At 46.9% G+C, this 24115-nt stretch overlaps 1 protein-coding gene across 5 annotated transcripts in view; it reads left to right on the top strand.

Annotated features, from left to right (window-relative positions):
* The window catches only part of UBE3B (ubiquitin protein ligase E3B), a 51311-nt gene that overhangs the window by 5701 nt on the left and 21495 nt on the right, over positions 1–24115 (top strand). For 4 of the 5 annotated variants that reach the window (XM_032310955.1, XM_032310952.1, XM_032310954.1 and 1 more), the window contains 13 exons: positions 1136–1195; positions 1626–1730; positions 3227–3323; positions 4623–4708; positions 5609–5691; positions 12354–12459; positions 12761–12881; positions 14041–14218; positions 16035–16198; positions 17341–17508; positions 21210–21381; positions 22953–23071; positions 23679–23793. In XM_032310955.1, the coding sequence (XP_032166846.1) occupies positions 1136–1195; positions 1626–1730; positions 3227–3323; positions 4623–4708; positions 5609–5691; positions 12354–12459; positions 12761–12881; positions 14041–14218; positions 16035–16198; positions 17341–17508; positions 21210–21381; positions 22953–23071; positions 23679–23793 (1574 nt within the window). The remainder of the gene's footprint in view (positions 1–1135; positions 1196–1625; positions 1731–3226; positions 3324–4622; positions 4709–5608; positions 5692–12353; positions 12460–12760; positions 12882–14040; positions 14219–16034; positions 16199–17340; positions 17509–21209; positions 21382–22952; positions 23072–23678; positions 23794–24115) is intronic. The other variant, XM_032310957.1, reaches the window with a different exon arrangement.

Genomic DNA, 24115 nt, shown 5'->3' with positions numbered 1-24115 from the left:
ATAAGCCCTTGGAGTCAGATGTAAACTGGGAGCCAGGCAGGTTAGGAAAATGTGTGAAAGAAGCCATTTACAAAACAACAGAATTCCTAGTGAGCAGTAGCCAGAAGGGAGGTGATGGTGATGGGGGATGGTGAGGACATTAGAGGGAGCGGTGGGGTCCAAGGCATGCCCACTCAAGGTGGGTAGCCACTCTGGGGCTGCAGCCAGTGGTGGACTGCTACTCTCCTTTGAAGAGGAGGTACTGGAGATCCTGTGCCTGCTTGTAAGAATTGGTAGCTAATTTGAAATTCCTTTCAAATCCTATAAACCAAACAAAATGTTCTGGTTGCACCTTTGGCATTAGAGTGATGAGCCCAGAGCAGCGAGTTGTCTGTTCCAGTACACCTGATAGCATTGAGGAGTGCCTCTGTGCTCCCAGGGGTTAGGCATTCATTACTGCAAAGCATTCCATTGTGCCAGACCCTCCTGAAGGTACTGGGGGCCCGGAAGGAAACAAGATGGGCAACGTCTCTAACCCCGTGGAGCCTGTAGCCTAGAGAGAGGCAAAAGTATGCTGGCAGTGGACACACAGACACATAGATGAGGACAGACAGGTGAAGTGAGGTGACCACTGTTGACAGAGGAAACTATAGCTCTGGGTAATGAGGTGGCGGCCCTGGACCACAGCACTTTTGAGGGTGGATCCAGGGTTGGTATAGACAGTGTAATTTAGTTTCCACTTTCCTTCCTTTTGCATTTCAAGAGAAAAGTGATGATGTGACAGTTTGTGAGGCAGAAGTCTCTGTCCGTGGTGCTTACAGAATGGCCCCTGGGAGAGCTCCACTTGGGGGACAGATGCCAGTCTGCAAAAGTGCAGGCCCAGATTGCCAGGTTGATTTCATTTTTGCAAAGGAGCCCCAGTCTAAAACGCACGTGGCAGGCTCATCCAGCCTGTGGGCCACCAGGCTGAGAGCCTTCCATTAGCCTCTCCGATCGTGTTTTTGTATCTGTGAGAGGGAATTCAATATGATCACACATGTGAGTCCCCTGGCACTATGTGAGTGCCTACATGTGACAGGTGCCCATGGGACTCCTGCCTCTTTCCCATCTCAGCATTGGTTGTGGAGTGTATAACCCCCACTCTGCCTCTTTGCAGAGATTCGAGAAGTTGTGTCGCTACATCCTGAGCAGCATGGATGCTGAGAATGAGCCCAAGGTAAGCGGGATGGGAGCTGGGAAGTCTCCCAAAAGCTCTCAGGCCAGTCTCTTGGCTCTAAAGATCCCTGCTGAATGTTTGGATTTTGTTGGGTGTGGCTTTGCATAGGCACACAGAGCCCTGTATGTCAGTAACAGCTCGAAACATTAACGAACTGTAACTGATTTTTTTTTTTTTTTTTAAGTCTCTTCATTATCCAAGAGCTATGGTCTGCTCTTACCGCTTACTCAAGATACCACATTCCCTTCCTAGGCTATTCTATCCCTGGGTTTAGTGTTAAAATAAATCCTACTCGCTGCTTATTCACCTGTTCATCTCCATTGCCTTCTCCGGCACTGGAGCTAGCAAATGGGTCCCCTTCCAGTAGCTACAACATATGTGTTTTGGTCTCCATGCCTGACCATTACATTTCTCTCTCTCCTGCTTGTAGGTGTGGTATGTGTCCCTGGCCCTTTCCAAGGATCTCACCCTCCTGTGGATTAAACAGATCAAACACATTCTTTGGTGTTGCTGTGAGTTTCTTGAGCAGCTCAAGGTAAAAACAAAACAAGACACCTGTGAATATACCCTCTTACTGGAGGCCTTTAGTACATGTTTTGAGAGTCCTCGTGATTCCTTCATAGGTTATTCCGTTGAAAGTTTGTCTGAGTCTATTAAGAAATTATTAGAGCCCTTGTTCTGAAAGAGAGCGAGTTAGATCCTGTTATCAGGATGAGCCTTTCTTTTCTGTGCAATATTTTGACCATTGGCCTGCGCTTAGTACAGTCTCCGATCCCTGGAAATCTGTTGGCTTTCTTTCTGTTCTTTTGACACAACAGATAATTTATTGCTTATATTACTGTATCAGTCAGGCCTTTTGTTGCAAGTGCAGATAGCAGACATCAGTGCAGCCAGTAATACATACAAGCTAAGTGAGAAAGAGACCGTCTTTGATAGAATATTCTCTGTAGCATGGCAGCCAGGGATGACCAGAACCAGGAGCTTCTAGGGTTCTCTTTACCCTTTTCTCTCATCCCTGCTCCCTTTCGAAATCGTGGTAGCCAGCAGTTCTGACCTCACATCCTTACCCTGTCTTGACCACAAGAAAAGTGAGGAGTCCCCCATTGGTTTAGAAATCTGGTAGGACTGATAAAGGCACCCTGAGAACCTGATCTCAACCTTGAGCTAGTCTCAGTGGCAAGAAGGATGGGGTACTGCCACTGGCCCTTCCTGGTCCTGTACTCACACTTGTGTTAGGAGAATGTGGGCAAGGGTGTGAGTCGTTGGAAACAGCAGACATTTTCACTTTGCACAATGGGGGGAGAGGTTTCAGGGGCAGAGGCTTAGCAGTGACTCGGGTCATAGCTGAGTGATAGAGTAGAGGTCCCCAGAGCCCCCAGTGATCGGTTCCTAGCCCTCTCCCTCAAGGCACTTGTGAATGACTCACTCAGCCTTGACCTGGCAACAAGCATGAATTGTGGTTATAATAATAGCCAGTATTCCATGGAGTTACCTGTGTGCCGGGCACTGTTCTTAGTGCCTTATATACTTTAATCCATTCATTTCTAACAACAAGTTATGGAGAAAGCAGTGTTCCTACTCCTTTGTCAGCAGCCAAGGAAATGAGTACAGAGAGGGTAAGCAACTTGGCCTAAATAAATCACTCAGCTAGGAAGTGGTAAAGCTAGCCATCTGAGCCCAGAGTCCCTGTTGTATTCAGCTGGATTTCTGCATTGCAGCTTCAGTGTACACGCATGCATACATGTCTGCGTACGAACATACACAGCAAGCTAGCTCCAGTCAGCCTGTTTTCCAAGAATTCTCTTCTCCGTTCCCAAGAGCACTTCAGATTCCATTCTTGAGCACTAGTGTGCCAGCATCTCTGTCCATTAATTCCCAAAGGGGTCGCTTCCCAGAAGGAAAAGGATAAACTCGGACAGTCCTGACTCCCTTATCGGAGGCCAGTCTGCATCCAGGCCGGTTGTGCATGGATGCTTGGCTATGGGAGACGGGAGGGCTTGTGTCTCATCTCGGTTTTTTTATTGTTTCCAGCCCGAAATTTTACAGGACTCCAGACTCATCACGCTGTACCTCACGATGCTCGTCACCTTCACAGACACTTCAACATGGAAAATTCTCCGCGGGAAAGGTCTGTGGGACTTGCTACAAAACCTTTCCCACGTGGCATTTGCATAGTGAGCCTGGGGAACTTTCACCTTCTTAAGAAACACGTTTGCTGCCAAAGGTCTCAGGGAGAGACATAAAACCCTACAAATGAAGATGCCCTTGGCACTTCCATCAGATGGTGTTTGCAGTATCCAGAATTTGTTCAGTGTTCTAATAATTTCTCCTCTCTTTGCATTTATATTCAAAGGCTTGGTCCCTCTAATCTCGTTTTTGAAAACTCCCCTAGCATCTCAGTCTCCAATTGATAATATTTGCTTGACCTTGTCATTCACATCAGGATCACTGAGAGCAAATAATTCTGTTTTGCCCGTGAACTTTGTGTCTTGAAGCTGCCTCCTTTTCCCCAGAGGGTGGGCTGAGCCTTACGTGTTTCGTATATTCACTTCATCCTTCTGTTCGGCTAATAGCCTTCTCGGTGCCAGATACCATGCAGGCGCCAGAGAGACTGAGAAGATCGCTGCCCAAGGGGGTTTAGGAGCCAAACAACTGTGTGTCTGCCCTTCCTCACAACTCTGGGGAGTCTGGTGAGGAGGACAGACCCCAAAGGGAAGTCACGGACCTGTGACCATATGTGCAAATAAGCATACTGTACCTGTGAACATATACGTTTGGCCAGTGGTGCTTGGAAGGAGTGCGACAAGAGGGGAGAGTGTTCAGTGGGTCAGGGAGGACCTGCCTTACTACTGTGTCTGGGGCTCAGGCTCCCCTGCAGGAGCCATGTCTGAGCTAGGAGCTGGAGGGAAGGTTAGCGTTCAGAGCCAAGGGGAGGGATAACACCTTGAGAGCCGAGGCAACTGTATGTGCAGAGGCTCCCAGCCAGGAAGGAGGGGTAATTTTAAAGCAGGGGAGTTGGTGGGTGGTTTAAAACTGGGTGAGTTCTGTCCTTGAGTTCCAGGGAGCTCTGTCCCGGTGCAGGAAGAAGGCAGCCACAGAGAGCAGAGAGTGCCGGGCCCTCAGAGGGAATTAGGAAGGGTGCTACAGGCCCTCTGTGTTACCTCTGGCCAGGGAAATGATAGGACTCTTCGCCTAAGAGGGGACACCTGAGCTGGACCTTCTGGGAGAGAGAATTCTGGCAATTGGTCTCTCCCTGTACATTGGGACCAAACCAAAGATGGGAGTAGGAAAGCAAGCCAGAGAAAATCTACTTTCCACTTCCTTTGTGGCCTCGGGCCTGGGCCGTGATGTTCTGTCCCACGTATAAACGGTTCACAGTAAGGCCAGTGCCTTTATTCTCAGACTTTTTTTCTTTTTGTTCATTTAGGGGAGAGTCTTCGGCCAGCCATGAACCACATTTGTGCAAACATCATGGGACATCTCAACCAGCGTGGGTTTTATTCCGTGCTGCAGGTTTGTGACCCCATGCCTTATCATGGGACCTTGTTCTTCCCTACCTGAACTTGGATTTTTACGACTGATTTCTTTGGCCTGTCTGGTGCCTTCCCCACAGAAACCTTTTCGCAAGAGGAGTTTAAGGCCTGGCATCCTGTCCCTTCCCCTGCCTTGAGTTTGTGTCAGGTTTGTGTCAGGGGAGGACAGTGGCCCTGGGATCCCTCTATTGTGCTCCATCTTTGGCTCCAGGAATAACCTAGTCACTTGACATTTAAAGTCGGGAACGACACCTCAGGGCTTGGTTCCCTTGGGTTCCTTCTTGGGTGGTGTCTGGAATTACTTTTCTTGCTGTGTCCTCAAACACCTTCTGTCCACACTGCGCTTTACTGTGCCAGCTCACACCCCCAGGGAATTGTCAGAACTCTAACCACTGTTTAAAAACACTTTGGGATTGTTGAGTTTAAGAAGTAGCATTGATCTAGCCCTTCCTTCTGCCTGGTACTGAGATGGGCCGGCTCCTTCCTGATTGGGTTGCCTTTTCTCCTCACACAAATCCTGTGAGTTGGCTTACTGGCCAGAAGTGGTGTCATCAGCCATTCATCTCCATGAGAGAAGCTTCTGGATCCCAGAATACGGGAAGAACACACAAACGAGATTTAAGTCTGGTATTTTCACTGGCTGTAAACTTTTTTTTAGCTCTTTATTATTTCAAAATTTTAAATACGATATTGAGAGTTGGTGTGGTGTCATGAAGGCGATAACCCTTACTTTGCTCTCCCTTCTTTTCAGAAGAATTTTCAGAAAAATTCCAAGAGTTTTTTATCAGAAGCCCTCATTTTACTTCCACGCTGCTTTTTTACATACATGTGAATATATAATCAGCGTTGTCCCCTGACCAGTTGAAGTGTTCTTTTTCAGGTACTGTTAACCCGTGGCCTGGCGAGACCCCGGCCTTGTCTGTCCAAAGGCACTTTAACTGCAACCTTTTCTCTAGCACTGCGGTAAGTAGCAGACACCGGCTGAGGGGTTGGCACGCTTCGAGAGGCTTGCTTCTCTTGCTTTCCTTTTCTCCTATTCCTTATGTTCAGTTTGGGCTTGCCTGCTTTATCAGAATTCACCGGAAGTGTCATTCTTCAGTGGTGACCATCTGTGGCAGCTCTTCTGTCTGTGCCCCTGAGGTTTTGGCATCATGATTCGAAGGAAGCTTTTCAAAGTGAATTGCTTTCATTGTGCCAAGGGCCTGAGATACAAGCATTTGTCCTTTTGAGCTTTTAATTGATAGAACCTGAGAGCTGGAGGAGGCCCAGCAAAGGGCCAAGCAGAGGGTTAAGAGAGTAGTGTTGTGAACACGGGTTTAAAATGTTCGAAACTAGGGACGCCTGGGTGGCTCAGTTGGTTGGACGACTGCCTTCGGCTCAGGTCATGATCCCGGAGTCCCGGGATCGAGTCCCGCATCAGGCTCCCAGCTCCATGGGGAGTCTGCTTCGCTCTCTGACCTTCTCCTCGCTCATGCTCTCTCTCACTGCCTCTCTCTCAAATAAATAAATAAAATCTTTAAAAATAAAAATAAATAAAATGTTCGAATCTAGAGGCCCAGAGAGGAGGTGCTGTTTGCCTTCACTTAAGAGATAGAAAATACGTAAGAAGCTAACTAGTTCCCTGTGGAAATGATGCCTGCAATTCTGAGAATCATCAGGTACACAGAGCTGGGTCTGTTTGGGTCCGGAACTTTCTTAAACTGTCAAAAGCAGCACTAACTTGGGGGAAGAGGTTAATAAGGTAACCCAATAACCTTAATCCTCAAGGTAATAATAAACTTAGGGCAGAGGGAGTGTTGTGATCAAATCAGCTTGGTAGAGTGCCCTGCTCTGCCCCCCTTGCTAATCCACAGGGCACTTAACCACGGGAAGCCCTCGACAAGTCTGGCGGTTCAGGAACCTTTGGGCTTGTTTAATCTGATGTTGGCCCAAACCTTCCTGAATGTGCAATAACCTCGCCTGATTTTTCAGTGCTGGAGTGTGTCTGTTAATGGTCCTTTTCTACGGAATACTGTTTTGGAAAATGATCTTCTAGAGGATCAGTTGGCACATTGTTTCTGTAAGAGGCCAGCTTCTTCACATTCTCGGTTCTGTGGGCCACACAGTGTCTGTCACAGCCACCCTGCCATTGCAGCACACCGCAGCCTAGACAATACATACCGAAGCGACAAGGGCCTGTGTTTTAATAAAACTGTATTTAGAAAAGTATGCGGTGGGCAGAATTTGGTTTGTGAACCATATGTGAGCCACTGGTCAAGACTGTGCTGTCCACTGATCCCCAGGGGCTGTTAGAAATACATTAGAATTAAGAATTCAGTTCCTTGTTTTGCCATGTTTCAAGTGCTTCCGGGCCACATGTGACTAAGCAGTGATGACCTTACTGGACCACACAAATAAGGAACATTCCCATCATCATGAAAAGTTCTGTTGGACAAGGCTGGTCTAGAACAGCCTGGTCCAATAGAAATATAGTAAGAACTGCATTTAAAAAGTCCAAAAAAGGGGAAAATTAAATCTTATGTAATTTTATTACATAATCTATTTTATGTAAACAAGTGTATCTAGAATATAATCATTTCTACATGAAGTCAGTGTTTTTAGATTATTTATTTTAGTTATAAACTTAATAATTTCTTTTCGGGGCATCTGGGTGGCTCAGTGGATTAAAGCCGCTGCCTTCGGCTCAGGTCATGATCCCAGCGTCCTGGGATCAAGCCCCACATCAGGCTTTCTGCTTAGCGGAGAGCCTGCTTCCCCCCACCACCACTGCCTGCCTCTCTGCCTACTTGTGATGTCTGTCTCTCAATTAAAAAAAATTAAAACCCATCAAAAAAAAAAATTTCTTTCTTTTCATACTGAGTCTTTGAAACTTGGGGTGGATTTTATACTTACAGCCTATCTGTCGCTGAACTAACCACATTTTAAGTGCTCAGAAACCACACGTGGCCACTGGCTACTGCGTTGGACAGCACGTTTCTAGAGGGGCGATCCTTAAGACAGAGGAGCAAGTGTCAGCCAGTGATGCTATAATTAGTTCAGAGGTAGACCAGGTTATCTAGTAAATTATACCTTCCTCGCAGACCTTGAAAGGAGTTCTATTTAATGAGTCATAGGATGTAGGTAGAAGCAGGTTTTCCAGCCGGAGGCTTCCTGCAACTTCTTTTCCTGAGTCCCCTTCTGGGGCGGCTCATTCCAGTATCACCCACCCTCTGCTCTGTCAGGGACAGCAAAGGGCTAACACATGGATGCCTGAGCTCTGGGGCAGCAGCAGCTCTGCCTCCTCCTCTGTCTCCTGAGAACACAGATCTTTCCTTCTGTTCCAGCGTCCCTCCCCCGCCCCGAGAGGGTAGTAATTCATGGTGTAATTCACCAAGAGGGTCACAGCCAGCTGTTCCAGCATGTTTCTTCTCCCTTAAGAATACAGTGGCATCCAGCGTTTTAGGTTTTTTCACCCCCTACTATAGACTTGTAGTCTATACTCAAGTCTATATTCACTTGTAAAGGCCGGGCTGCTCTAAAGCTCTTTTCTTCAACAGTGCGCCTTTCCCCCCCGCCCCCGAATATCTGTATGTAATTGAAAATGACCAGGAATATCTGTATGTAATTGTAACTGTATGTATCTGTATGTAATTCTAACTGTATCAAAATATCTGTATGTAATTGAAAATGTTATCTCTTTTAAAATGAGATATCTAGTGAATTTTTCATACTAGAGTATACTACTGAAAGTCTGCAAAATTATAAATGGTATGTTTAGATATGATCACCAAATCTTATGCTGCAAATAGCTAACATTCATGGGCCACATGATTGTTTTAAGACTTCTGCTCACATTAACTGACTACTCACCATATTCTCCAATCTCAGTTTTATAGGTGAGGAAGCTAAGGCCCAGAGAGGTTAAGCCATGTCACCCCAGTCACACTGCAGGAAGTGGCAGGCCCAGGAGTTAAACCCAGGCTGCCTGACTCCAGAGCCCATGCTCTCTACTCCTTGTTCTTTACACTTGCCTACTTGCCTCACCTACTGGACACGTTTTTTTTTTTTTTTTTTTTTTTTTTTTTTTAAGATTTTATTCATTTATTTGACAGAGCTCACAAGTAGACAGAGAGGCAGGCAGAGAGAGAGAGAGAGGGAAGCAGGCTCCCTGCTGAGCAGAGATCCCGATGCGGGACTCGATCCCAGGACCCCGAGATCATGACCTGAGCCGAAGGCAGCGGCTTAACCCACTGAGCCACCCAGGCGCCCCTGGACACGTTTTTTTATTCTAGGTACAATATATGTTGAATTTGTGGCATGTGGGAACTTTCTCAAATTCTCCTCATTCCATTTATAACCCAGGCCCCGGGTTTGCCCAGGCTTGGTTTCTGTTTTTCCCATGTGCCCGTCCCTCTCCCTGGTTGCAGAATGAGCTCTCTGTTGGTGGGCACTGTGCAGTGAACCTCCTTGTCCTTTCCTCCCCTGCCCAGGTGCCTACCACTGAGACCCGCATATAAGGTGCACCCTGCTAAATGTACCACTGGCAGGACACTGGTAGGATTTCTCACCTGAGGCTTAAGTGCAACAACTACAAGGCTAAAGGAAGATTTTGATGACCTCGTGCTGGGGCTATAGATAACCAGGCATTGAGGGAAATGGGGTGTCTGGTATGTCGGTGTGGTCTTTAGAGACTGGCCTTCTTAGAGTCCTGCAGTGCCTCACTCCTGGTCAGTCAGGCAGAGTTACTTAGGGTGGGGTCCTGCCCTTGGCTCCCCCTTGGAGATGCAGTTGTTCCCTTGTAAGCAGGAAGTGATGAGTTAAAAGTTTTGGTGACATCCTCTTGTGGTTTGCTTTTCTTCTGTCTGGGTAATTGCTTAGTCCTGATCCACACTTCTTTCTAACATAGAGAAAGTAATTTAATTCTCTTTTTAAAGAATTCTCTTTTGTCCAAGTCAGCTCAGTGAGTTTAGCTTGGTTGTTCAGCTTCCTTTAGACAGGTGGTTGACAGAGTCTCTGGTGTTTTGAGCATTTTAGCCGTACTAGTTTTCTTGTCCCAAAAATGGTACCCTTGACAGTGAAAGTTTATAATTCAAATTCTGATAGTCTAAGTACTGGTAACATAACTTGCTTGTTGCAAGTATTAGCTAGAAGGTAATCAATTTCCTCCTGTAAGTTCTACCTTTTTTTTTTTTCTTGCACGACCTCTGGTGTTTTTAAAAATAACTTTATTGAATTATAATTCACATATTTTACCTTTCACTCATTTGAAGTATACAGTTCACTGCTTTTTATTTTTTATTATTTTGTAAAAGATTTTATTTATTTATTTGACAGCGAGAGAGGGAATACAAGCAGGGGGAGTGGGAGAGGGAGAAACAGGCTTTCTACCGAGCAGAGAGCCCGATGTGGGGCTCAATCCCAGGACCCTGGAATCATGACCTGAGCCAAAGACAAACGCTTAACGACCGAGCCACCCAGGAGCTCTTACAGATCACAGACTTGTGCAATCATCACCACTGTCTAATTCCAGAAATAAACCCCATAGCCATTACCAGCCACATGCCTTCCCTCCCACTCCCACCCTCTGCCCCCTCCCATGTCCCCAGCAACTACTAATCTATTTAATCTTTGGGATTTGCTTGTTCTAGACGTTTCCCATAAATGGAATCCTACAACGTGCGGTCTTCCATGCCTGGCTTCTTTCACTTTGCACAGTGTGTTTATCCGTGTTGTAGAATGTATCCAGGGGTGCCTGGGTGCTCAGTGGGTTAAGCCTCTGCCTTCGGCTCGGGTCATGGTCTCAGGGTCTTAAGATCGAGCCCCACATCGGGCTTTCTGCTCAGCGGGGGGCATGTTTCCCCCACTCTCTCTGCCTACCTCTCTGCTTACTCGTGATCTCTCTCTCTCTCTCTCAAAAAAAAAAAAAAATGGAAGAAGAAGAATGCGTCCGTTCTTCATTTTTGTAGCCGAGTAATATTCTGTGGTAGGGCCATGCCACATTTGGGTTGTTTCTATTTTTTGGCTATGTTGAGTGGTGCTACTGTGAACATTCATGTGTAGGTTTTTCATGTGGACCTGTTTTTCATTTTGTGTGTATTCCTAGCGGTGTAATTGCTAGATCAGGTGGTAACTCTGCTGAACTTTTAGAGGAACTGCCAGACTTTTCCAAAGTGGCTTCACCATCTTACATTCCCACCAGTAATACATGAGGGTTACAGATTCTCCAGGTTCCCGCCAACTCTTGTTACCATCTTCATCAAAGCTCTCTTCCTGGGTGTGAGGTGATCCCTTCCTGTTGTTTTGATCCTGCGGTTTGACCTGTAGGCCTGCGATGTTAACCATCTTGTCATGTGCTTAGCAACCATTTGCTCTTCTTTCTTTGGAAGAATGTCTGTTTAATGTCTTTCAAAGAAAAATGTCTTTGCCCTTTATTTAATTGGGTTGTCTTTTGTTGTTGAGTGTATGAGTTCTTTTTATGTTCCAAATGAAAGTCCCTTATCAGGAGATAATTTGCAAATATTTCCTCCCTTTCTGCTGGTTGTCTTTTTACTTTCATGATGGTGTCTTTTGAAGCCAAGAGTTTTAGATTTTGTGGTTTTTAAATTTTTTTTTAAGAGTTTTTTCATCCATTTTGAGAGAGAAAGCACATGCACACACAGGCAAGGTGGAGGGACAGAGGCAGAGTGAGAGGCAGACTCCTGCTTAGCCCGGAGCCCAACTCAGGGCTCCATCCCAGGATGATGGGATCGTGGCCTAAGCAAAAGGTAGACCTTAACCCACTGAGCCACCCAGGCACTCCAGATTTTTGTGATTTTTCTTTTTCCTATGTAAGAAATCATTGTCAAACCAAAGGTCACAAAGATTTACTGCTGTGTTTTCTTCTAAGAGTTTCACAGTTTTAGTTTTAACTAGCATTTAGATGTATAATCCATTTTGAGTTAATTTTTATATATGGTGTGCAGTATAAGGATCATTCTCTTATTTTCATAACATTTATCTTTTTTTCTTTTTATGGAGAACTGCATGCATATTGTATAAAACCTGGATGGAATAGGATAGTATAAGGAAGAAAAAATGTCTCTCATGATTCTGCAACCCAAACATCAACATTTTTTTTTTAGATCTGTCTTTCTTGGGTTTTTTTCACTTGTATATACTTATGGGCTTATCTGTGTATGTACATATCTAAGTATTATTATCATAATGCATACTTAAAATAAATTGCTTAATCGAAGTGTTAATCATTGGTGAGTTATCGCATAGTAAACCCGCCTGCATAAGTACCACTCCCCAGCATTGTGCCAGCATTCCAGAAGGTATTTTCCTTCCTCCCGGTTATTATCTCCTCCCTCACCTCCCCTGGACATAGTTCCTTATTCTGTTTTGTTTAAAGTTTATTACAGCATGGATATTCTCTCATGTCAGTAAAACTTGAAAACAGGTATCTGTCTCGTAGCTGTACCCTACGACTATACTGTCCCTGCTTCAGCCAGTCCCCCTGCCGGTGTCCTCATCATCAACCTTTAGTTTTCCCAGAAGTCCTGTGAAGCAAAATTCCAGGGTAATTGGGGGCATTGGCAGAATGGTTCTTTGGCTCTGGGGTGACTCACAAACCCGTGTGAATAAGGTGATCTGTCTGTGTCTAGCCCTGTGATTGCGGCACAATTTTCAGACAATCTGATTCGGCCATTCCTCATCCACGTCATGTCTGTACCTGCTCTTGTGACTCATCTCAGCACAGTGACCCCTGAGGTAAGTGACTCTGTGATGTCCCCCCCCGAGTCTGGGTTTGCTTTTCTTCTTAGAAATTAGAGAATAAATGTTTTCTCTGTTAATTTCCACTTCTCCTGAGATTTCTTCTAAGCCAGTAGCCACTGTAGGCACACTCGTGTTAGCAGGCCAGAGAGCAAGGTTCCCATCTTTGTTGACTTTCTTCCTGGCCATGGAGAGCACGTCTGGCATCCAAGAGTTGATCTGCAAGCCATCGAGGTCATGCTCTAGTGGGAAATTCCTCCTGTCAGCTCTCACTGTAACCGTCTACAATTGTTTGCAGCGCCTCGCTGTTTTAGAATCTCATGACATGCTTCGTAAGTTCATCGCATTTTTAAGAAACGAAGATCGATGCCGTGATGTATGTGAAAGCTTAGAAGGATGCCATACGCTTTGTCTAATGGGTGAGGATCCGTGGCTGGAATTTGACTGTTTTCTGGGTGTCGGGAAAAGTCCAAGTGTGTTTTTTTTTTTACTGTTCGGGAGATCATGAGTTGTTTTTAGTAACACTTGGAAGTACTTAAAAGACATATACTCGGGTAGATAAAACAGACACATAAAATAGAAAATCAATGGAAAATATATCAGCCTGGCAACTTAGTTGAGTAACTATAAATGAATGTTGAATTTCGGTGCTTGGCTTCCTGGCAGCCAAGGGAAAAATGAAAATGCGATGAATCACCTGGATAATTCTCCTCTCAAGAAAGGAGGACAGGCCCAGTTTGGGGGTGTTAGATCAGAATAGGGTCTGCATCATCTTTTTAACGTTTTCCTTGTGATTGAAGACAGGACAGGAGCAAATGGAGAGAAGCATTTGAAATCAACAGTGGTACGTAATTCTCATCACTTAGAAGCTATTTTACATAGAAAAAGCTTCTTGTGCAAATTTTTTTTTTTTTTAAGATTTTATTTATTTATCAGAGAGAGAGAGGGGGAAAGAGCAAGCACAGGCAGACAGAATGGCAGGCAGAGGCAGAGGGAGAAGCAGGCTCCCTGCCGAGCAAGGAGCCCGATGTGGGACTCGATCCCAGGACGCCGGGATCATGACCTGAGCCGAAGGCAGCTGCTTAACCAACTGAGCCACCCAGGCGTCCCTCTTGTGCAAAATTTTAAGAGAGTTTATGGTGAGAGTCCTCACACGAGGCATATTAAATAACTTCATGAGTGTTGAACAGTGATTTCCCAGAACATTCAGATGCCCTTCCAGAGGTCCTTTCTTACACTGACTTTTTATATCTTAGTGTAATAGTGAAGTGTTACTTCACTAAAGATCATACCTCTGTGGTTCCGACATTTTACGTTACATCCCGTCATCCTCACCTCAGGAGTGGGGAGCCTTATTCCAGTCTTAGAATTATGAAACAGATCGGAGAGGTGGGTTGAGGGGCACGCAGCTCCTCTGCAGCAGGGCCGGGATTTGAAGCCAGGAACCTCTCCGCATGGAGTTTGTTTTTGCACATGGACATGGTTGCAAGAGCCCTGGGCAGAGAGCAGGGCTGTGAAGGTGACGCAGCAGGTCACCTGGCCCTGCCACACTCCGCTTTCTCCACTCTCTGTTTGTAGGAAACCTCCTGCACTTGGGCGCCCTCAGCCCTAGTGTGTTAGAGGAGGAGACGGACGGGTTTGTGAGTTTGCTCACTCAGATGCTGTGCTACTGTCAGAAGTACGTGTCCCAGAAGAAGTCCAACCTGACACACTGGCACCCCGTCCTTGGCTGGTTCTCGCAGTCAGTGGACTACGGGTGAGTCCTGGGGGCAAACTGCTGTCTTTCCTGTCCCCTGCCTGCCTCTCACCACCTCCCCCTTCCTTCCCTCCTTCCAGCTTGTCGTCGTGTTGTCTGTTACAAAAGTAATATATATTTATTGAATAAAATCTGGATAAGACCAAAAGAGAATAAAAACCACCCCATTGTTCCACTACCCTGAGACTACCCGTGTGAATATCCCTTCAGTTTCTTTTTTTTACCTATAAATATCAGCAATTGTTTGGGGGTCATTTTATTTTGTATTTAATTCTTTAGTAAATTGTGAATCTCCTCTGTCAATACTATTTTTTCTTTTTCAATATCGCTTTTCCTGACCCCCTAGACTGTTGTATTTTGGAGATGCTAAAATAAGATACATGGGGGCGCCCGGGTGGCTCAGTGGGTTAAGCCGCTGCCTTCGGCTCAGGTCATGATCTCAGGGTCCTGGGATCGAATCCCGCATGGGGCTCTCTGCTCAGCAGGGAGCCTGCTTCCTCCTCTCTCTCTGCCTGCCTCTCTGCCTACTTGTGATCTCTCTCTGTCAAATAAATAAATAAAATCTTTAAAAAAAAAAAAATAAAATAAAATAAGATACATGATTGAAAGGGGATAGAAGTCACCTCATCCTTTTCAAGAGGTGGAATATCAACTTAAAAATTTTTAATTACAGAACTCAAAAACATTAAAAATGCTAGGCAAGAAGAGAGCAATTAAGATGGCATCATGAGTTTCAACGTGAAACCTGTACCCTTCACTGAGATAAGGCGGGTCTTAGGAGTGAAGGTGGTTGTGGCTCCCAGCTGTTTTTCTGTTCAGATATCTGCCTGGGTTCCTGGAAGCTGCCCTGGTAGCAAAAAATGAGGAGCAGGGAAGGAATTCCCCAGATTGCATCTCTTCCTCATGTCTGAGAGCCGTCTAGTTGGAAAGACAAATGACCAGCTGGTGGCAGGCCCCCGTGTGACACCCCAGCCTGAAGAGGATGGAGCATGATGTGACTGGGACACAGGAGGGATAGTATGGGAGGCAGGAGGGGCAGAGGAGCACAGCACTGTGCAGTCTGGTCTGCTCTGGGGGGCTTTAGACAAGCCGCTTTATCCCACTCTCCAGTCCTGAAACACAGGGAAATATTCCCAGTCCCTTGGATAGTGTTGTTTCGAGGATCAAATGAGATAAGGCATGTCAAGGGCCTGCCTCTAGGCTTGGCCCATGCTCGTGGGTGGTGGCTCTTTCTCCTGTGATATTGGGAGCCCACAGGAGCCTTCATGGAATGTGGAGCCGGGAGGTAAAGTAAGCAGATTTCAGGCGTGAGTCTAATGCTGGGGGTACTGCGTGGAGTGGGGGGGAGAGTACATGAAGGGAAGGAGACTCTTAGGAGGTTGGGGGGTCACAGAGACTTGCTGGTCAGGCCTGCAGTCTAGGTGTGAAGAAGAGGACAGGCAGTACAGCAAGCATCATTTAGCTTTTGTTGACCGGGTGGTGAATGGGGTGGGGTCAGGATGAAGAACAGAGCCCGGGTGTCTGGGAGGACTGTGCTGTGGGGAGCCTGGGGCTCTGGGTTGAGTAGGAATGCTGTCGGCAGCACAGGAAGCTTGGGAAGGGTGGCAGAGAAGACCAAGAGGGCATTGCCTTATGCATCTAGGTCCTTGGTGGCATCTGTGGATCCCACTTTCTTTTTTTTATCCTCTCATTTGCCATGTTGACTGGCAGGCCGTAGCCCAGCCCTCCAAGTGGAAGGCCCACTAGGAGCTGAGTGGGCTGTCGGTGGCCATCCATCAGGTGGAACTGACGTGCCTGGTCTCCTGCTCTCTCCTAGCCTTAACGAGTCCATGCCCTTGATCACCAAGCAGCTGCAGTTCCTGTGGGGGGTTCCTCTGATCCGGATCTTCTTCAGTGACATCTTGAGCAAGAAGCTGCTGGAGAACCAGGAGCCAGCCCATGTGCAGCCAGCATCCCCCCAGAATGTGCTTCCTGTGAAGAGTGAGTGGCTGGACTGGGGGGAGCCCATGGGTCTGCTTAGCTCAGGTGCAGCTCCTGCTGTCCCTGTGTGCCTGCTCCTCTCCACTTCTGTGACACTCGAACTTTTCCCACATGGGCTTTAAGATTGCTTCAGGAAAGTTCACATTTAGCAAAAGAGCAACAGAAAACCCTTAGGGCTAGAAAACAAGGACCAGGGAAACAAATAGGTGACCCAGATCACGATTATGTGTAGAGATTATGGATGTTCCTCAGGGCTGCAGTGGGGTCTATGAACTTCCATTTGGCTCAGAATTTCTCTTAGCTAGAATGAAAGGGGGTCTGTGGATCTTCTCTTACTCATTAACACAAAGAAAGAAGGCCCATTTCTTAAGGGAAGTGGACCTTTTCTGACTCCCTATTCATGAAAATCTCCCATGTGGGGGTCTGTATGCAGAGGACACTGGGTCACTGACCGGGCCACCCCCACATTGCCCCTTTGCTTAGTCATAGGTTCTGTGGAAAGGTTTCTTGTTGCCCTCTCTGAGAAAAGTTCAGGAAATGCCACTAACACGGAATCCGGTGGAGTCACCTGCCTGTGGCTGATTTCCAGGTTCAGGGTGACTTTTCTTCCAGTGTGGCACAGAGCCCCATCGTGCAGCTGTCCCTGAGCAGGAGCTCAGTGTCCCTTCATCAGGATGGAAATGTAAACAGGAAGGTCTAAAACTGAAGTCGAGTACAACCCAAACCAAGTATCACTACTTGAGTTTGATACTGCTTCCCCCTTAAAGCCCAGAGCCGGGAATCCCCCAGGACCACCCCTACCCCGCTCCGTCTTTGCCCATCTTCCCCCTAATATCATCCTCCAGACTTTTACCCTGTGGTTCTGAGGTCAGGTGGCCTAGTGAAAGAATCCCATGTGGGAGTCAAATAGGCCTGGCTTGGTCTGAGATATTTTCTGGTGTTCTGAAGAGGTCTCTGGGTTGCACCTAAAAGCCTATTGTTAATGGTTTTTTCATTTATCCCAGAGCAAGGACTTGAGTCAGAGCAGCCGCCCCACTGTCCAGCCCTGGCTGTAAATCACTTTATTGAAATGCTCTTTGCAGAGTAAAACCAGGCAGATGGCTGAACGTCTGCTCACACATTCCTTCTCCTCTCCATGCCAGATCTCCTGAAGCGTGCGTTTCAGAAGTCTGCGTCCGTTCGGAATATTCTCAGGCCTGTTGGGGGTAAGCGTGTGGACTCTGCAGAGGTCCAGAAGGTCTGCAACATCTGTGTCCTCTACCAGACCTCGCTCACGACTCTGACCCAGATCCGCCTGCAGATACTCACAGGTGTGCAGTCCTGGGGCGTCTTCGTCCATCTCTGACATTTGGTGGATGATTGTTCTTAGAAAAAGCGGATTTTCTTCCGGCTTTCTTGGCTTGGAAGATCGGTTTTCGAAGGAGGGTATTTTGAGCTGTTCTTCTTAGATGCTGATACACCTCCGTTAAATGGCTCATACTGACCTCCGTCCCAGCGCCACCAGTTCATTCCTGTGACCTGGCTTGTATTTCCATGCATTTGCTTTTGGAAGGTAGCACTTTTTCTGAATGAAAAACTGGAAAAGACAAGAAAGAAGAAAACTGGAAAAGACAAGAAAGAAGAAAACTTAGACCATGTTTGATCCAGTAGGCCAAGGATAACCACCTGTTTTTGAGTGTACCCCATCCACATACACTTATGTTTAGATGAAAATGCGTAGTTTTACCCTTCCCTTTCTGTTCATCACTTTAGAAGCATGTTATCATTGTGAGCAGTTCTTCCAGAATTCCATTTTTGTTGACCTCATAGTTGACCATCACTTGGATGGGCCTGTTGTTTTCCTTCTTAGCCGAGCAAGGAAGAAGGTCGTTTGTGTCATGAACACAGAGTTTGGGCATTTGGGGCTTCCCACTGCCGTAAAGGACTTGTTCATATGAACAGTATGGCGAAGGACAGAAAGTCTGTAGGCCATAAAGCTGTCGACTACATAAAGGGTTAAAGCCACTACTTCTGTCTTTCACACGTACTTGTTCATCTTCAGACATTAATAGAGCACCTGTCTGTGCCAGGCCCTGAGAGTGAAGAGGTGACTAAGACAGCCAGGTTCCCTTTCCCAAGAGGATTCTTTTTTTTTTTTTTTTTTAAAGATTTTATTTATTCATTTGACACAGAGAGATCACAAGTAGGTAGAGAGGCAGGCAGAGAGAGAGAGAGAGGAGGAAGCAGGCTCCCCGCGGAGCAGAGAACTCGATGCGGGACTTGATCCCAGGACCCTGAGATCATGACCTGAGCCGAAGGCAGCGGCTTAACCCACTGAGCCACCCAGGCGCCCCCCAAGAGGATTCTAAGAGTGGGAAGGTGAGCTATAGGCAAGGGAAAAGAGTATTTACCTTTTTTTACTTTTTTTAGAATTCTTTCTGCTCTGTGACCACAGAAGTAAGGAGACAGTGCGGACTTGGATTAGAGGAGGCTTTCCCAGCCTCAGCACTGCTGACATCTTGGGCCTGGTACTTCTTTGCTGTGGAGGCCATCTTGTCCACTACAGGGTAGTGGCCCCTACTCCGAGATGCCAGTAGTGCTTCCCCCTCCCCAGCTGTGCCAGCCCTGCTGGTCTCCAAACACTGACAGGTGCCGCCTGGGGGCAGCATGGTCTCTGGTTGAATAGCACAGGCTTGGTGTAGTGAGGCTGGAAGCAGGGGCCTTGGCATATGTTTTAGAGGTTGTGTGTCTGCAGGTCTGACGGGTACATTGGAGTTGGAGGAGTAAAGGCTAAAGGCTTCAAAGATGAGGCCAGAGTGTTGGCCCAAGCAGCCTTCCTGGATGGTGGTACCATCTGCTAAGCTGGAGACAACCAGCTGGGGGTGGGGCTGGTGGGGAAACACGAGTTCTGTTCCGCTCTGAGAAGCGTGAGGTGCCACACAGGCACGTGAGTGTACTGTGGGTACAGACAAAGGAGTGTCATGTAAAGCCTTGGGCCCAGGGCAGGCTCCATCAGGAGAATTCAGAAAGAGATGAATAGGGTCCCGGACCAGGCCTGGCACCCCAGCACACACTGTGAGGATTTGAGAAGCATATTAAAGTGACATGACTTTGAGTTTATGGCCTGTGCTCAGCATTTTAAGGTGACCACAAATTCAGGCATCCCCTGTTCCTTTGAGAGCACGCAGAAAGAAGTTTTCCTGGCTAACTTGAAAATCTGTCCTTTCAAGAAGGAGATGAACTAGTCTAAACTGTTTGTAGACTATTCGGTCTGTCCATCAACATGCAGAGCAGATTGTAGAAGATAATACACTTCTTTGCTCATGCTCCTCACATGCACTTGGTGGCCCAGAGCCACATGCTGCTTCCTGGCAGAGCTCTCCAGAGCCCTGCATCTTCGCTTCTGCTGGAGTTGCCCCCAGAAGCAGTGCTGGTTGGATCTGTGTCCGGGGCTGGCAATGAGTATTTTCGTCCACGCCTCGAGGACCGTTCACATAATGTGAGAGTAGTTCTTCCTGATTGTCCCATGGGAGCATATTCGTGGTCTCCACGGTTTAACTACTCACTCTGTTTCTCTCTTAATCTATTTCTAAATTGTGAGGCTTCTGCATTCTTCTTTCTTTTTGGTTTCTGCATTCTGTAACCACATTCTGCGACCTTGAAAATGTGGGCTCAAACCATTAGGAATAATAACTAAGTGGGCGTTCCGTTTCTTTGCCTCCTCTGTGGCTCCTTCCTGCCTCCCTAGTCTAAGCGTTTATACCAGCATTGACTGAGTCTGTCATTGTGCCCTTGCTGCAGGCAGATATATCTTCCCCAAGCAGTTCTTCGTTCACAATTAAGTAATTCAAGAATGCTCTGTAAAATGAGAGGTATTCTAAGGACTCAAATATGAGGAGTAATTTGAGGCACACACCTGACTGCGTGTTCAGAGACACGTGGAAGTTTAGAGCCAGGCTCTCTGAATCAGTAGCTATATTAACAGACTTAAAATGTAACAGCGATGTAGCCTGTGTATCTGAGGCCTTGAGGCCATCAGGAGGCAGACCTAAAATGTCTTCTGCTTCACCCAGGGTTAAATATTCTTGTGACACTTCACAGGATCTCTGCTACCATCTTTCGTTACTCTCCCATTTTTAGCAGAGATAGAATAATAGAAGTAGAGGAGAGGAAAGCTTTGCTAAATACAGATGAACCTAAAAGATGGTTTAAAGCAGGGTCTGCAAACCGTAGCCTGGATACCAACTGCGGCCCACCACTTGGTTTTTTGTAAATGAAGTTTTATTGGAATACAGTCCCATCCATTCATTTACATATCGTCTGTGGCTGCTTTTGTGCTACGGTGGTAGCTTGCAGTAGTGTGACAGGGTGCTAGCCCAGGCCCACACAGGCTAAAAAATACTTAGTTTCCAGTCCTTTCCAGGAAAAATTTGCTGATCCCTGATTTTTTAAAAAAATATTTATTCATCTGACAGAGAGAGATCACAAGTAGGCACAGAGGCAGGCAGCAGGAGAGAAAGGGAAGCAGGGTCCCTGCCGAGCAGAGAGCCTGCAGTGGGGCTCGATCCCAGTACTCTGGGATCATGACCTGAGCTAAAGCAGAGGCTTTAACCCACTGAGCCACCCAGGCACCCCCGATCCCTGATTTAAAATAAAACACAGAGTCATACAGACATGGGGTCTCTTCCTAGCTCGGCTGGTTGGTTTGGGCTAATTACTTAACCTCTCCCTGCTTCAGTTTTTGTTTTTTTTTTTTTTCCTTCTTTTATAAAATGGAGGTAACATTGGGTTTCACAAGATAGAAAGGAGATAATGCATGCAGAGTACTTAGATCGACATTTGAAACCTAGAAAGCACCCATGAAATGTTAGCTATTACTGTGGTCATTATTCTCGTGGTGATAATGATTTTCTTTTGTGCACATTTAATGTCCACTGAGAAGGATAAGTGTTTTGTTCCCCCAGTGGGTAGGAGAAACTGTGGACCAAGTAGAGCCCCCACCTGAAGCTTGGGTTTCTCTGTCCTTTTCCAGGTCTCACTTACCTTGATGACCTGCTCCCCAAACTGTGGGCGTTTATCTGTGAGCTGGGGCCCCACGGAGGGTTAAAGCTCTTCTTGGAATGCCTCAGCAATGACACTGAAGAGTCCAAGCAGCTCTTGGCCATGCTGATGCTGTTCTGTGACTGCTCCCGGCACCTCATCACGTAGGTTGACTGCTGTGGGGCTCCATTCCTTTCCTAGAATGTGGAGAAGCCAAATCACAGCATCAGTAAGGAAGCTGCTGCTGATGTGGTTATCGCCATCGTTCAGACCCCTGTGGCAGGGTCATTAGGAAAGTTAGAGCAGAAAACATTTACAGTACAAGGTGGGCCAGCACATAACGGGGTTCAGCAGTTCTTAGTTCCCATCCTTCTAGTGGATGACCCAAACCCCTTCTGGGTCTCCCAGGCTGGGTTCAAGTCACACCTCCACCATTTAGGTAGTTCCCTGGAAGATTCCAGAGCCAGGGAGCTGGGAGGCAAATCCTGGGTCTGCCACTTCCTGAGACATCTTGGGCAAGCGGCCTCGCCTCTGTGAGCCTCCGTTTTCTCATCTATAGATGGGAACAACAGTAGCCTGTACCACTTAGCCGTGTGGTAAGGATTGAAAGAGGTAACAACACAAAGTGCTAGGCAGAATCCCCGGCACACAAGAAGGGCTGTGATGCTTATTATTCTCAAGCTGACCCTGGGCAAGTTGCTTAACTTCCCTGAGCTTCAGTTTCCTTTCATAAAATGGGAATAATATTAGCAACCTGATAGGGAATAAATGAGAAAAAGAACGTCAAGTACTCAGGTACAGTGCCTGGGACAGAGTGGGGAAATAGCAAATGTGAGTCCCATTAAGTTCCTTTGTTTTTTAAGCTTGTGTGTCTACTTGTGTGTTTAGTACTTTTTTAATACCACGTTTTCCCAGAGGTTGGTAAAAAATTAAAAGAGAGAAGGGGCCCCAGACAGTTTTGTCCAGGGTAGAAGACATTGGTCGTTAGGAGATCAGGAATTGGAGGTGGCAGACTGGCTAAGAGTCATGGAGGGAGGGGCTTGTGAGCTGTTGGAGGCGAGCTCAGGGCTCTGTGACTGCAGCTGAAGACAGCCTGAATGACTGGGTCCAGCGTGATCTGAGAGCGAGTCATGTTCTAAAGCAAATGAAGCAGTCTTGGGAAATTTTCACATAGAGCTGTATCTTAAATGGCTCATTTCCTCACATGTTCTATTAGGCATTCATTCATTCCCTCATAAATATTTTTGTTTATGTGGCTGTTGTGGATGCAGAGGAAGGTTCCACAGCTTTCCCCTCAGTAGACCCAGACTCTCAATCAAGAGTCCTCAAATAGGCATGAGTTCAGGCAGGAATTAAGGGTGTCACAGTTGGATCCTTATAAATAAGAAAGATACAAAGGAGAGCTTCTGTTTTTCTGTCTCAATTATAGTTTATAAAATTTTTACTACAGACAATGCAAATAAATAAAAAGTGGAGGAAGTAGTAGAAGGAATCCCCACCTACCCATCCGCAGTGGTCAGCACTCAGTCACCTCTGCTTCCCTGCCACCCCCACAGGCTCTCCCCTCCGCTTTATCCTGAAGCAGATCCTACACATCCTGTCATGTTAGCTCTAAATTTTATCTGAAAGATAAAGTTTATTTCTTGAGCTAATTTTTTTCTCGTAAGAGGTAGAGATTTCCTATTTTCCCCCCCTTTCCTCCATGGGAAGCTGACTAATTTTCCATCTGATTTAGGATTCTTGACGACATTGAAGTTTATGAAGAACAGATTTCATTCAAACTGGAAGAGCTGGTCACCATCTCCTCTTTCCTGAACTCCTTTGTATTTAAGATGATCTGGGATGGAATCGTAGGTGAGGTGAAGAAGCCGGCAGTCATTTCAGTGGTGCTACACTCGCACTCGCAGGGACGCTGCAGTCTGTACCACCAACTGATTCTCAGTTTTATTGCCCATCACAGCAAATTGGAAAGGCTTATTTATTCACGTAATTGGAAGTTTTACTTCTTCACTCTATGTGAAGGTCATCTTAGATCTCTCCTCAGCATGTATGTGTATGTGTGGAGGATTACTGATGCCAAGATTTCCCCCTGCCTCTCCTTTTGCTCCTTCGAATTAGTTTCCATGATGTGTCAGGGCATACCTCAAACCAGAGCTTCCTTCCAGAAGTGCTGGCAAGTTGTTCAGTACAAAGCTTCTTAGGTTAAAAGGGTCTTTGGATCACCGGCTAGTGGGAGGCAGCATGAGTGATGGTGTCTGAGATACCCAGGTCCTGCAGACTCCTAGAACATACCCAGGGCACCTTTTAGTTTGTTGCTGCTGCGTGAAATCCAGAGTGAGGGAGATGAGGACCTTGGTGGGGCCTGGTGACGGGCTGAGATGAGAAGCTGTCCTCCTGGCGCCCCCCCCACCAGCTCTGACCAGCTCTGGGTGTGCGGCTCCCCCATTCGTTTACCCCACAGAGAACGCCAAGGGGGAGACCTTGGAGCTGTTCCAGTCCGTGCACGGGTGGCTGATGGTGCTTTATGAGCGGGACTGCCGGCGTCGCTTCGCCCCTGAGGACCACTGGCTGCGCAAGTGAGGAGCAGGGCACAGAAGGGGGGGTTCACAAAAGCCAGAGTCCCCTCTGTCACACTCCGCATTCATGCTCCGAGGCTGGGGAGTGTTCATCCCTCCTGCATGCCCTGTCCTCCTGGGGGACAGACGCCCAGCAGTTACATCTGTGAGGACATGTGGATGCTGAGGGTGATGAGAGCGTGTTCATGGTGACAGAGCTGGGTCCCATTTCGCAAATGGGGAGCAAGTTCTGGCTGAGCTGAGCAGCAGGTTGCGATAGTTCAGCGGTGATTTATCAGCAGAATGAGCCGGACAAAACAGCTAGCTTTCTCAGGGATGGGGT

The sequence above is a fragment of the Mustela erminea genome, chromosome 13 (genome assembly GCF_009829155.1).
Source record: "Mustela erminea isolate mMusErm1 chromosome 13, mMusErm1.Pri, whole genome shotgun sequence".
NCBI lineage: Eukaryota > Metazoa > Chordata > Mammalia > Carnivora > Mustelidae > Mustela > Mustela erminea.
This window is presented reverse-complemented; position numbering and strand designations above follow the sequence as displayed.